This window comes from Perissodus microlepis, chromosome 3 (genome assembly GCF_051167445.1).
Source record: "Perissodus microlepis isolate ML-2025 ecotype Zambia chromosome 3, ASM5116744v1, whole genome shotgun sequence".
Lineage (NCBI taxonomy): Eukaryota > Metazoa > Chordata > Actinopteri > Cichliformes > Cichlidae > Perissodus > Perissodus microlepis.
This window is the reverse complement of record NC_140463.1, coordinates 23,639,143-23,652,983: the sequence shown is the minus strand read 5'-3', so window position 1 is coordinate 23,652,983 and position 13,841 is coordinate 23,639,143. Positions and strand designations below refer to the sequence as shown.

Here is a 13,841-nt window from a genome sequence, read left to right as displayed (position 1 = left end):
TGAACAAACAACCTGTAGGGGTGCGTTGGTTTAAATGACAGTCCCATCTTTGCGTTGAAGTTTCGGCTTTGTAAACAGTAACCGACAAAAGATGAATTATCACAATGAAGACTTCTAAAGCTCTAACAGAACCACTGAAGGTGAAGTAGTGCCATATGTTTATACTAGAAAAAAACTGTAAAATTAAGTGTTTCAGAAATTCATAATTTCCTCTTATTAACATCAGCACCTTCCCCCTCAGTTTATAAGTGTTACACAGCATCCAACCCTCTACGGTGTTGGAATAAATAACAAATAACTTCCTGCGTTATTCAGCTACTGCTGACCCTGGCTTATCATCTATCTTACTGTTTGCACTGAATGCCATCAAGAGATGCATCTAAATTGCAGCTCACTAAATGGATTCGTCTTGTGACAAAGGGCACAGCGTGGAGCTGACAGGATTTGCAGAAGTTTTTCAAAAGTTCCACCCCCTGTCAGATTCCTTGTAGTTGGAGGCGCTCCAGGTAAGCCAAGAGGATTAGACCGTCTGCAGCTCAGCAGCAGGAATGCCTGTCTGTCACTCTGTGTCTCTCTCCACTAAAGCTCTCAGACTTTCTGCATTCTTCATTCATAAGTGCATTTAGAAATCATCTGATTCAGGGTCTGGGACTGTTTTGCTCTTTTTATAGGAAACAGCAGCATTTGCACTAAACTCCTCGCTTATGTCCAAGCCTCATTAGCTGTTATTTTTGTAGGATTATTGACAGATTTACAAAATAAACAACTGCTAAATTATTTGAATTGTGAGGTTAAAAAAATGTTACTTTGACTAGATAAAAATTGAAGAGTCCATCTTCAGATAAGCTTTCTGTGTCATTATCCACAAATCAAGACAACTATGGAACAATGGTGAACATTCCCAGGAGTGGCCATCCTATCACAAAAAGCACTGTAGGCCTCCTTTGCCTCACGACTCAGCAATAACTCAAATGTGACAGGTTACATGGGAAAACCACTGCTGACCAAAAAGAACAGGACAGCTTGTCTCACATTTGCTAAAAAAACCCATCTCTATGATCCCCCAAACCTTTGGGAAAATATTCTGTGGACAGAAGTTGAAGTCCCGTTACATGTGGCATAAAACTAGCACTCAAAACATCTTCATATAACGGTCAAACATGGTGGTGGTGGTGTGATAGTCGCTTCAGAAGCTGGATAATTTGCTGTAATTGATGGAAATGTGAAATATGCTCTCAACCAGAAAATCCTGAAGGAGAATGACCGACCATCAGTATATGCCCCTCCTTGCTGACAAGCTATAGGAAACACCTTGGGCAGACAGACAATTAATATTTTTGAAATAAATAAATAAAAAAAAACTGTGTAACCATAATATAATATAATATAATATAATATAATATAATATAATATAATATAATATAATATAATATAATATAATATAAATAAAAAATGTTACCAAATAAAATGTCAATCAAACCTTGTATAAAAAGATCTAAACATACATGTTCACTTTTCCTTTGTTCAACCTCAAATCAATTCAAATTATTCTGTGAGTTTTGCCTGAAAATGCAAAATTACACCAGCGACGTCTTTTTCACTGTCTGATCACATTTAGCTCAGAAATCGATATCCGTGGTGGACGTCTGGTGTTTGGTAGGGCTGCTCAGAGATACAATAATGTCCGCCTTTCTGCAATTCAAAAAACCTCCAAATCACCGAGGACTCTCGAATATGTGATTACATTAAAATTTTACCGATGAACTCTGTCGAGAAAAAATAAGCACAGACCGATGGCGTCTGCCTGCTGCTTGTCTCTCAGCCTCTGTTGCATTCACATCTTTCACAGGCTAAAGTGCTTCAGTCATTCATGAAAACTGCTGGAGCGAGATGTGAGGGAGAGGAAGGAAAGTGGGAGGTGGGAGCTGCGACCAAAAAAAAAGAAGCTCTCTCACTACCCTCCATTCATTATTCTTCCATTGTGTATCTCACTGTATGCATTTTCTGTCCTCTGTCATCCTCATCACTTCTCCACCTTTCCCTCCATCTTTTTGTCGCTGCTGCTTGTAATTCTTCTTTTTTTTGGGGGGGGGACTAGGGAGGAGGAAGAGTGGTGGGTTACCATGGCAACAGCAAGCTGGCTGAGAGCTACCTGTTCTCTGGCATAGGAGGAGGAGGAGGGAAAAAAGCAAGAGACGGAGTGTAAAAGAGACAGAGGGATGGTGACAAGTTGGATAAGTCTGACGATATCTTATTTTTTTCTCATTTTATCCAAATCTGATAACAAGACCAAAACAAATCAGTGAGAAACCCTGAGAACAGCTGTTTTACATGCATCCAAATGGCCTTTTTTGACTTATTCTGTTGTGTAGTTGAGCTTCATTTGCGTCTAAAACAAATAACTGGGCCGCACCTTTGCACAGGGTGACACCATAATTCATTACCGCTAATGAGAGCACAGCAGTTTATGTGGCTCAACCCGAAATACACTACAGAAAATGTGTATGCATACTCTGCAAAAAATAGTACCCAAGAAGCATGCTATTTACCCCTGTTGGGGCACTGCTTGCTAAACCTGATCCTGTTCATTTAATGAAACCACAGACAGGCTTGATGGAAGGAAAAGAAGGAAAACAGAAGGAGAAACGTCAGTCTTATACTCAAAGTTCTTTGCTCTTCCTCTCAGTGTGAAGGAAGTGAATACCCACCAAGTACAACGCCACAGGCATGCATCATTATACCTGACCTTCTCCTCCTCTACACAGTGGGTGAGGAGAAATGGAGAAAGAGATATTTAACTATAGATGGATATGCGCAAGAAGGAGGAGAGAGGCATCCAGTGACGAAGCAGTTGCTATGCCAAAAAAACAGGAGGACCACACATGCATGCAAAGACACATACACACACACACAAACGTAGGCAAAGTAAACAAGGAGGAGGCTGAGTGGAAGCAGAAGTGTCAGAACGATGTTGCTGAGGGTGACCACAGCATACTAACAGCTCTGACAGCACACACACACACACAGGCAATGCACACAAGCAGAGCTGACTGCCAGAGATGGGCGAGCGTGATAGAGAATGTGATCATAGGAAGAAAATGTCCTCGATGTCAAGTCTTGTTTCTGCAGCATTTTCTCCCTCAAAGCTACAGGGAATCTGTCCACATCGTGCAGCGTCACCTGAGTTGTGGCTTCTGGCATTAACATGTGAGCTGATGCTGAAGCTTTCCCACTGTTTTTAATAACACTCTGCATCTGTTCTCTTCTCAAATCACTCCCAATTATTTCTTCATGACCTAAAGAGAATTTAATAAGGGGCTGGGGGTGAAACGTCTTCACCCGGTGATCTTATGCCACGGATTCTCTCGGCATGTGTCCGCTTCACCGGAAGACTTCACCTGAAAATGTTTCCTTACACCTGTGTTATGAAATGGCTTTGTCTATGCCAATCTCATGAGTCAAGAAATCAAGTTTAATGTGTGGGCTGGATGTGGCGCAAATACATTTCCAAAAGGTGACTGATGTTTCCCATGCTGAGTACCTTACATCAGCTGTAGGAACACAACAAGCTTTTAACTCTGAATTCTCGAAAGAGCAAGCCTGGCATGAAGCACACACACACGGTGCTGTGCAAAACTCTCAAACCACTCCTGATTTCTTGAAAATCTTTTGTTCCCAAGCAGCCAGAGTGTCAAGACCCTGGGTCACTGAGTTTTTAGACTTTACAGTTTGGTTTTATTTTTAACATCTTCCAGTGATTCTTAGTTTGTGCTGTTATTTGCCTTGAGTTTTCCTTTTCCTTAGTTCTCACTAATATTTTTGGTATATTGCTCTTTATGTATTTTCTCAGTTAGTTAATTCATGTCTGTGTTTTCATGTTTAGTCATCTCATTTCACTTCCTGTCTTATTTTGGCCATTATTTGTCCTCTGTGCCTGATGTTCAGTTTTACTTCCCCTCGTCTTGTTTCCTTGATTGTCTGCACCTGTGTTGTTCCCCTCAGGTGTGATCACGTACTTGTGTAGCTTCAGTTTTCCCTTTTTCTTTGTTGGTGCGTTATTTAATTCTGTTTCCCATCAGTTTGTTTTCCTGCTTTTCCCTGGACTCCCAGGGTTGTCATTATCACCTGTTGGACTCTTTTGGAATGTAGCACATGACTGGTCTGTATTTGGGGGTCCACTGCCACACTCTTCAACATCACAAAGACTGTCTTGTAATTTTTTTAAAAGTGGTCCTGAGCAATAGTTTTCCAGGACTAAAACGATCTATAGCAGATAAACAGTATCTGGAAGTTTTGTCCTTAAGAAATGGGAAAAAGATCCAGTAAAGACCTGCCACGGGAGCTGGGAGATTTATCTGGTCTTTCAGCTGATCCGTCTACTGTTCACTGGACCCTCATCAGAAATGGTCTCAGTTGAAGGGTGGCTGTCAAGAAACCATTTTTAAGGAAGGGAAACATGGAGAAAAGACTGAGGTATGAAAATTACACAAGAACTGGACTTGTGTAATTTCACTGACAACAAATCTTATGGAGTGATGCAATCCATATTTAAAACTTTTACTTCCAATTATCGTCTGTATGCAAGGGGCAGGTCAGGAGAGAGGTGCAACAGCGAGAGTCTGCAGCCATGTATAAAACATGGCGGAGGCTCTGTCATGGTTGCATTTCAGCCAGTCGTGTTGGAGAGGTTGTCAAAACTAATTGAATTATGAATGCTGTCATGGACTCGCCTCCCCTTTTTAGATGGTTTGGACATGTGCAAAGGAGAGATAGTGGGTATCCTGGACAAAGCATGTTGAGTATGGAGTAGCCATTTGGAAAAATACACATGACCAGAGAGGAGGGGTAGGGTGAGATGGAGGAATATGATCCACTGTGGCAACTCGTAGAGGTAGCAGCTGAAAAGGGATAAACAAGACACTATGAGGACTGTCAAAGACGACCATGCACCATGTGGAAGAGGTATCTGCCAAATTTGTTGAGCAGGATTAATATTAGCACTGTTTTTCAGCCTGGAGCTTACAGTTCTTCTTTGGAGGAAGACAAGATTGTGTTGGTTTTCCAGCACGCATTTAATACACAACCACAAAGAAGCTAAAGCCAAATTGGACTGATGTGACCTCCAAAGGGATGAAAATTCAGATTTACCGCATGTTGTAGCTTTCCTTGAGTCTGATTTGCTGTGACTCTCACTTTTACAGCTGTCACACAACTCCTTCGAGAACAGGTGACAGTGAAGGCCCTCACAAAGCCAGGACTCTAAAACCAACAGTGTTGTTGTTTTACTGCTCACAGAAACCATCTTTATTTGGAGATAAAATCATTTCTATTCTCAACATGACAGGAGCCATCTGAAAGCTGCCAAATGATCATTCATTTCCAATAGTATCTCATATTCAGGCTTAATCTATTTAATTTTGAATTATTTTTCAGTGAAATTTCATATTGAAGCCATAAATTCTAATAAATGCGAAAAATGCTCAAAGGCACCTGGCTGCACCAATCAACAAGCATCTTGGCACATCTCTCATCAGCCCAGATAATTAACCTCAGTCTAACCCCTCTACTCAATAAGCATCTGACATCTTCAACAAGGCTCCAACTAATGGCATTTTCCATTATTATATGATTATTTGACTAACAGGTATGCTTAGGGGTGTCTATCTTCCATCTATGGCTCAAAGTTGAGTTTTCGAGTTGGCTAAATGACAACCAGAACCCCAAAGATGCTCAATGCTCACATTTGAGAAGTTGAAACCAAAGTATGTTTGCCTTTTTTTTTTTCAAATGAATGACCCAAACTCTGCTGATTACAAATCACGAATCACTTGAGCGCTTCTTTAAAATGAGCACAACTTGAGCTGTTGACCATCTCACAGCTGGACTGGAAACATTACCACTAATTCACAGGCTGGATGCCAATCGTCTCTGTGTTTACACGTACCCATTAAAACACAGCAAACTCTTTTTACTTTGATGGCTTGGGATCACTCTGGTCCAGCCAATGAAACATTCATGTGTTCCCTCAGAGGTACTGTAGCTGTGCCAGTCCAAAAACTTCTAAGAAAGATCAAGGAAGTATTACACGTTCTATGCTGACTTTGTCCGCAATTTTCATGCAGCACTACCTCTGTAATGCTGTCGCCATGAAAACCGGAGGCTCAGCTGACTCAGATGCATGTGTCAGAGTAATGACTTTCAATCAGTTGCATACACTCACCTTTCCTGTCAGTTCACCACAGTGTTGTTGAGAAACACAGCAAGAAATAGACTTCAGAAATACTCCCATTGCCTTATAAGTGCACCTTCACATTGCAGTTTAAACAAAATTCTTAATTTGTAAATTCATTTGGTCATTTAAGACTGCATCAAATATACTGACAGCATTAGCAATTGTTACCACACCTGATCTTAGACTATTTTGGGCATTTCGTTTTTGTACCTGTGACGTCGAGTGGTAAGAAGTGTGCCGGTGTGCGTCTTCCCAGGTGCCAGCGAGGTTTTTCGGCGACTGGCGGTCCAGTAGTGGCTGACGTGGCAGTACTGCTGCTACTGTTGTTACTGCTCCAGCCTAGAGGGGGCCGGTCTGAGCTGCAGGGGGATGGAGACGGGGATGGAGATAGGTCGGTAACAGACCTCAGACCAAACACAGAGGAGGTGGTTTCATCTTCGTAGAGCTGCTTTGACGCTGGCTGCAAGAAGAAGCAGAAAGGGAAAACCGCTATGTCATCAAATAGTGATGCACAGTTTGATATACTGAAGTCGAGAATGGTTGAAAGGGTCTGATTTCCCCAGAAAGATATATATAACCTTTTAGAAAGTACTGTCGAAAGTATTTTTACGTCTTGATTTCTTAGTTTTTTACATATTTGTCACTTAAAAAGCCCTTTTACCCACTCTCTTTCTTATCTTTGAATCATGAACTTCTTTAGATGTTGTTCTGGGTTCATTTGTGACCTCCTGGATGAGTCGTCCATGTTCTTTTGGAGTAATTTTGGCAGAATTATCACTTATTTTTAGTTGGGTTATGTTTGTTTAGCATTAAAACATGCCATATAGGTGTTAGACCTTGGTTATTTGGATGGATATGTGCAGATGAAAGATCAGTATTTGATCAAAATTGTTCTGACAGCTGGAAAGAAAGCGATTGCAAAAACTGGTGTTCTATTATTTAGCTTCATGTTCAAACTAAATAATAAAAAAGCTATTTAAAAAATAAAACATGCCACATAACATGGAAAAAAACAAAGAAATCAGAAAGGGGGCAAATACTCTTTTTTAGTACTGTAAATATAAATATGGAGCCGGCATATTTATTTACTTATCCATTTATTAACCACTTGTTACTGGTTCTCATAATCACCTTTATGAACAGTAGGGCTGTATCTACTGTGGAATTATGGGCTGAAAAAAAATCGTATATTATATTACATGCAGTACCAGTCAAAATGCTGGACATGTTCAAATTACATCACACTACCTTCGAACAGTTAGTCGGTATAAGCTGATGTAATGAAATAGATAAATGCAACTGTGAGTAGATGTCACATCATTTGGCAATAAGCTTACATCAGTCAACAATGCCAATATGTTCAGACACTATATGTGTGCATCCTTCATAAATGACTGTTAGCTTTTACATTTACATGTCCAGGAGTTAAAGTGAAATAGTTATGTATTCATTTGGAGGTGTGAAATTAAAGTCTCATAAACTTGTTTTTACTCTGTTTGGTCGAGCAACCTGACAACATGTTACTAGGCAGGTAGTGTAAAGTTGACCTGTTCATTACATGATGAACTTTGTATGAATCCCAGCTCAAAATAATCCTTATTTGTCATGAGCTGTGGCTAGGTGTAGCTCTTCATCCATTGTTTTAGGCCAACTTTATTCTGATTGGTTGCCTCTGTTTAATGGAAGGCTTGAATACATGGCTAAATAATGGTTACTCATTTTCATACAAATTGAATGTTGGAGGCTAAAGGCTTTACTTTTTAATAAAAAACAAAAACAAAAACGTGAGTGTTTCTCATGTAGCAAAAAAATCATAGATTCTGCACTCAGTGAGATTATTTGAAAAATGTTTCAGGCTACCTGCAGATTAAAAGAAAATCTAACATGCTGCTTGAAATCCAAATAATTTTAGTCAGTTTCTTTAGTGAAATCCAAAATATTGTCTTCCCCTTCAGTCATGGTAATGCATCCTGAGCTCCAATGGTTCAAATCTAATTTCCTCACAACAAGATCTCCATTTCTCTCATATTGTACTACACTTTCAAACTCTTTAAAAGTTATTGTTCCCATTTTCTGCCCAAGCTGTTTTGAAAATTAGCCAATAAAGCACTTTTCCCCTTTAAACTGCTGTTACTGGCTCAAATACACGAGAAAAACAAAATAACCTCAGAATTCAATTTGCAGTAAAAATCAATAGAACCAAAATCCTGTAGGAGTCCAGACAGCTGGCGGAGGTCATCTACTCATCAACGTCCTCCAAAATTAAATGTTTTGTCCCCTTTAAGCAACTTCAATGCCTGTAAGAGGAAGGATCAGTAGGGTAGATAAGCAGTCAGCAGGGTTACAAAACAGAGAACGAGAGAAAATGCTGTCTCATTTTCACCTGTCTCATAAAACTGAGAGAGCTAATGCAGAGGAACGACAGAAGTGAATCTGAAGTGAGTTAGAAACATAAAAAAGAAAAAAACAGATTTGACGTGATTAGCTGACAGGGACGGAAACTGACAGAGCAGCAGAGACACTGTTCGTTCTGTCCCTGATGGCAACAGGAAGGTGCAATCCCAGCTGTGAGGGAACGGGCATCTGTCAACTGTCTGCCATTAGATCTACAGTATCAGGCATCTCTGCCCTTAAGCAAGGCAATGAAACTGTCGAGGCTGCTGCAATGCAGGAAACACTCCAGTCTATCCTCCGCCTCGTGAGAGACGTAAAGCTATCTCGTGGGAATCTGCCATTCTCTAATTGAAATTAGCCCAAACAGAGAGAAAGGCATTAAGTTAAGAGAGCTCTTTAGCAGCTCGCTGAAGGAATATTGCGTCAGTCGGTGTGCCGGAAATGTGCAGCCATCTTGCAGTAAAATCACGGTGGGAGTTCAATGAGCTGAGGAAATAGACTGAGAAGTACTAATGGAAAAGGGAAAGAGTGAAAAGAGAGAGGCTCTATGTATAGCTGTAGCCTGTTTGACAAATTGTGATCATAGATTATCATTGAGACGCCCTGAAGCACTTTAACATCTATGTTTGCATTCTCTTTCTCGCCTTCAAAAATCAGTCAGTAAGTCCTCAATGTGCAGGCGCCGGCTGACAAGAAAGCACTTACGTCACATGCTATTTTGATTTCTTATCGAGTGCTAACGATACTTCCATCTGGAAGACACTAAATGGTTTGGCATTTGTTTGTAGAAACCTGCTGAGAGTGTGAAAAGGACGATGACTAATCCTGAGAAATCTGAATGAGGGGGCGGGATATACCGTGCAACAGTTCTCAGATAATTCGGCTTCATGGGAAAAAAATAAAGGGATGATGACAACAGCAGTGAAGCATTTTGTCACAACACAACTTTTAGCTGTAAAACCGTCTGATATGCCGAAGCAGTAATTTGTTGGAATAGTGCATTGTGTCGCCGATTTGCTGAATTAAGCTGTCCAACGGCCAATTAGAAGACATGCTCATTCCGAACTTCAAGTTACAATCATGGAGTCTTTATTATCAGTCCTCATTGAGCGGAGCAAATCTGCATCAGTGATCAGTCAAGTACAAACAACGCGCAGAAGTTCAAATAATACAGAGGCAATACACACACAAGCACAGACATGTAAATGTGAACAGAGACACAGCAATTAGAAGATGCCAAACGCAGACTGAGTTTCCATTTGGCATGTCATACTATAACAAAAAGAGAAATTAAAGACTTTTAGGAGCCTTAATGCCACTAATGGCTAAAACATAAAAACGGGATGGCAACCTATGTTCAACTAGGAAAAACTAGTAGTTGTTCAGGAACTGCATTGAATTTTTTGATGCCAGTGATTGATTGCAAGCATTTGCGACAGTGGCTGTCAGCCCGTGGGCGCACCCTGATTCCAATCAGTCACAACCTTGGAAAGAGTTTCATCCCATCCAAAGGTGACGATACAACCAATCATTTGCCAGATAGTTAGGAGACCTGTTGTAAACTACTGTATACAACAGGTCGAAATATCAGCTACCAAGTTGCATCAATGACTTGTGTGGACATTCAGGACAACTGTGTAGATCCATAAGAGAAATTTGGTCAACGTGACAAATTTTGTTGGACAAATCTATTCTATAAGTACGTCTTGCTGATACTATGTCTACTATGTCTTCTCTACAGCAAAGCTTCTGCATGAAGCTCAGTACAGGACTGGCCTATTGCTTCTTTAGCTAATAACGTTAATCATTTTATTACGCTACAATGTATCTTCCATCTAAGGCCTACAGACTGTATAAAAGATGGATATAGCTGCTGTGAACTATTAGTTTTTGAGGTCCTACTATGAAGAAGTTGTTATTTTTCTGTTTGAATGTTGAGGGTTCGGGATCATTTACCCACAAGTCTCTAAAAAACCAGGAGCTTTTTACAAGCAAAGGTATTACCCCTGCTGGTGAGAAGAAGACTGCATTGGCTTCCCATTTCACATACAGAAGCTACAATCGTCATTTATACTGCCTTTGCTTGGGTCATTGGCCTTATTATGGATCTTACTCAGATAGGAACTGTCAAAATTTGACACTCCCTTAGCAGGACAATACTACAGAAGAACATGACAAAAAGGCTCCCAGTCTGATCAAGCATGCACAGATGTGCTGTCTGATGAATGGAGGCTCTATCCTGCAACCCAAAGGACATAAAGACTCCACTGCCAAAGTACTGGTGCAGGCTCAGAACACCACCAGAGGTGCCACGTCCATACCCCAGCAGCTAGCTGTTTTGGCAGCATGAAGAAAAACCTACACACACTTATGTAGGTGGTTTTAATGTTGTGGCTAATCTGCGCATCTCAGATCTTGCACCACAAAGCTAACTCCCAGAGCAACAACAAAAGGTCCTGCATAAAAAACACAACCCCAGAAAGAAAAAACAATAAACTAAATAAAAAGCTGTTGCTAGAAAAACACTCACCATTTTCATATTTTGAAAAAGTCTTGAGGATTACAATTTTATTTATAGCCGCACTCTCAAGGTTGATAAATCAAATTAAAATGATGATTCCAGTGAGCATGAAATGGCAAGATACACAAGATTTAATCAAAGGAATGGGCTTTTGTGGGATATTGTATCGAGGATGATCGAAAAATAATGAAATGGAGAAAAGAGACAGATTTATACTGCCTATAATTTTATTGTAAAGGGGGAAAAGCCTTTAAAATGAGGCAGGTAACATAAAATGAATATCAAGCACTGATTGGAAACAATAGAGAAATAATAAAGAGTGGAAACAGGACCACAAAAGGGCAGATGGAGTCGGGTGGAGTAGGTTAGCAGGAGTTTAGCGGGAATGTGAAGTCTGGTGTCTTGCTGTTCCGAGAGAAAAACGAAGAAGATAAGTGAAGTGGACACAGTGTGTGTGTGTGTGTGTGTGTGTGTGTGTGTGTGTGTGTGTGTGTGTGTGTGTGTGTGCGTGCATTTAGCAGAAGCAGGATAAAGTCAGGTTTCGCAGGTTTAAGAGGTGGAAAAAAGAGCGAGTTTAAAATAGGAAAGGTGGAGATTATTTATTGCGTTTGCTTGTTAAAGATGCGCAGCTTCAAATAGCTGCATATAAAATCTGAGCTTGGGTGTTTGTTCAGCAGAGAGGTGACATTTTGGTGTGACGGAGCCTCCTGATCAAATAAGATGGGTGTAAACATGAGCCTGCATGCGTGCGTCTGTGTGTGTTTACCAGAAAGATGAAGTCGGGCCTCTTGCTGTTGAGGGAGATGGGCGATCGGCTGAGGGAGGTGGACGTGTCGTCGGAGCTCTGTGAGGACGGATGCCGGAAAGTCTGACCAGTCAGCTTGGTGTCGTACAACTGCTCCTCAAACTCTGAAAACACAGAAGATCAAAAATAACAAAAAGATATAAATGCATGCATAAACTTGCTTTCTGCTGCATGCATGCATGCAACTAAACTAAATCTTATTTGCATGGTTGAAAGTGGAGATCAGGGACAGCTGCTGCTTTGCATCAACCTGCAATCTCCCTCCTGTGACTCCTGGTTCAACTTGTGCCTTAAATGACTCCTTCAGTTTGTATTTAATCCTCCCAAGGGCTCCATCCCTTCCTCTTGTTTCATGTATTCCTTCTCCAAAACTCTCTTTCTTTGTGTTACACGCACTCTCTCGCACTCTACCTCCAAATATCAGACTGATTCTCCCTCTCCGGCAGCTCCCTCAGGCCATTGTAAACAGATTCCTAACCCCCACCTCCCCCCTTTTTCTCTTGGTGCACACACACACACACACACACAGACACGCTCCCCCTTTCAGCCATTCCTTTACCCCAAAACACACTCCCCATGTTCCACTCAGCTCTCTAACACACACACAGACACACACCCCCACAGACACTGAGCAGCTTTAGAGAAACAGCAGCGTCAGTGAGGTGAAAAAAGCTTGGAGTTGAACTTCCCGGAACAATATGGATTCCTTCCTGGTGATGTATGGTTGCCTAGCAATATAAGGAAGCAGATGACAACAAGCTAGAAAGAATAAATGGTGAAATATTTGTCTCAAGAATGAATGCTGTGTATATGAATAATAAACCAAGATTTAAATTGGGAGAAACAAAGTTGTTTTCAGGATTTCAGGCTCTTTATGAAAGATGTTAGCCTCAGTTACGAAGATCGAAAGACCGGTCATTCATCTCTGATCGCGAGGGCAAAGTGTGTATTCTCCGGTTGATGACTTCTCCAAAACGTCACCTTTAAAGCAATAGCTGTGCATTACCAGCATATTTCAAAAGTCTGAACTTTTGCACTGTGGTGAATGATCACTTCTTCCAGTTTACATTGTGCATTTCACAACTATTTTGCAATCTTTTACAGGCAACCCTGCGAGTGATCAAAACAATTGCTAGAAGGTTTTGGGTGCAGCACTCTATACCTGTTTGTTCTACCAGCTTCACCTAGCAGTTGCCATCAACCGCGAGCAACCACTTCACAACTGGTCATGGAATACACACTTTTCCCCAGAGGCCTATGGTGGCCAGATCACCGACCAGTCTCTACACCTGTGCGACCACATTTAGACATTTGGCGAGCTAGCTGGGTGAGCAAGATGAATTGATAGACCGATCCAGATCTGTACGTTATATGGACAAAGTCAGATCAGCTGTAAGTGGCATTATTGTAAAGTCGATGTGTTTAGAAACCACAGCAACTGCTGGGGCGCATAGTGTGTAAAAGTCACCAACACTCTCCTCACTCAGTAACTGCAGAGCTCCTCTGCCATTAACATCTGCACAAAATCTGCACCAGGAGCTTGATGGCATTGATTTCCATGGCCAAGTAGCTCCAGTAGGTGCAACGTGTAGGAAGATCAGTCTACTCATTTGTGCTGAGTAATAACAAAAATGAAGCACAAACTTCTTGTATATTTTGTACCATTCAATACAAATTAGTCAGTAAAATGTACAGTTGTAATCAAAGAACAATAAAAGCTATGAAGGCCTTAACTATTGTTTGTTTCAACCTATACATGTTAATTTCTACTGTAAAGTTGGACATTTTTTCTTCTAAGAAGCACAAATTATGTCTTGGCTCAACCCCTAAAGTCTAAACTTTCATCCGTCAGCTCAGTGTCTTGAATTTGAAGGCTCACAACTTTTAGT

General features: G+C 40.9%; 1 protein-coding gene across 3 annotated transcripts in view; it reads right to left on the bottom strand.

The window, feature by feature from the left end:
• nhsl2 (NHS-like 2) overlaps positions 1 to 13,841 on the bottom strand; it is a 210,980-nt gene that overhangs the window by 21,998 nt on the left and 175,141 nt on the right. For all 3 annotated transcript variants that reach the window (XM_084923626.1, XM_084923628.1, XM_084923629.1), the window contains exons 3-4: positions 11,914 to 12,056; positions 6,443 to 6,692 (exon numbers count right to left, since the gene is read on the bottom strand). In XM_084923626.1, the coding sequence (XP_084779752.1) occupies positions 6,443 to 6,692; positions 11,914 to 12,056 (393 nt within the window). The remainder of the gene's footprint in view (positions 1 to 6,442; positions 6,693 to 11,913; positions 12,057 to 13,841) is intronic.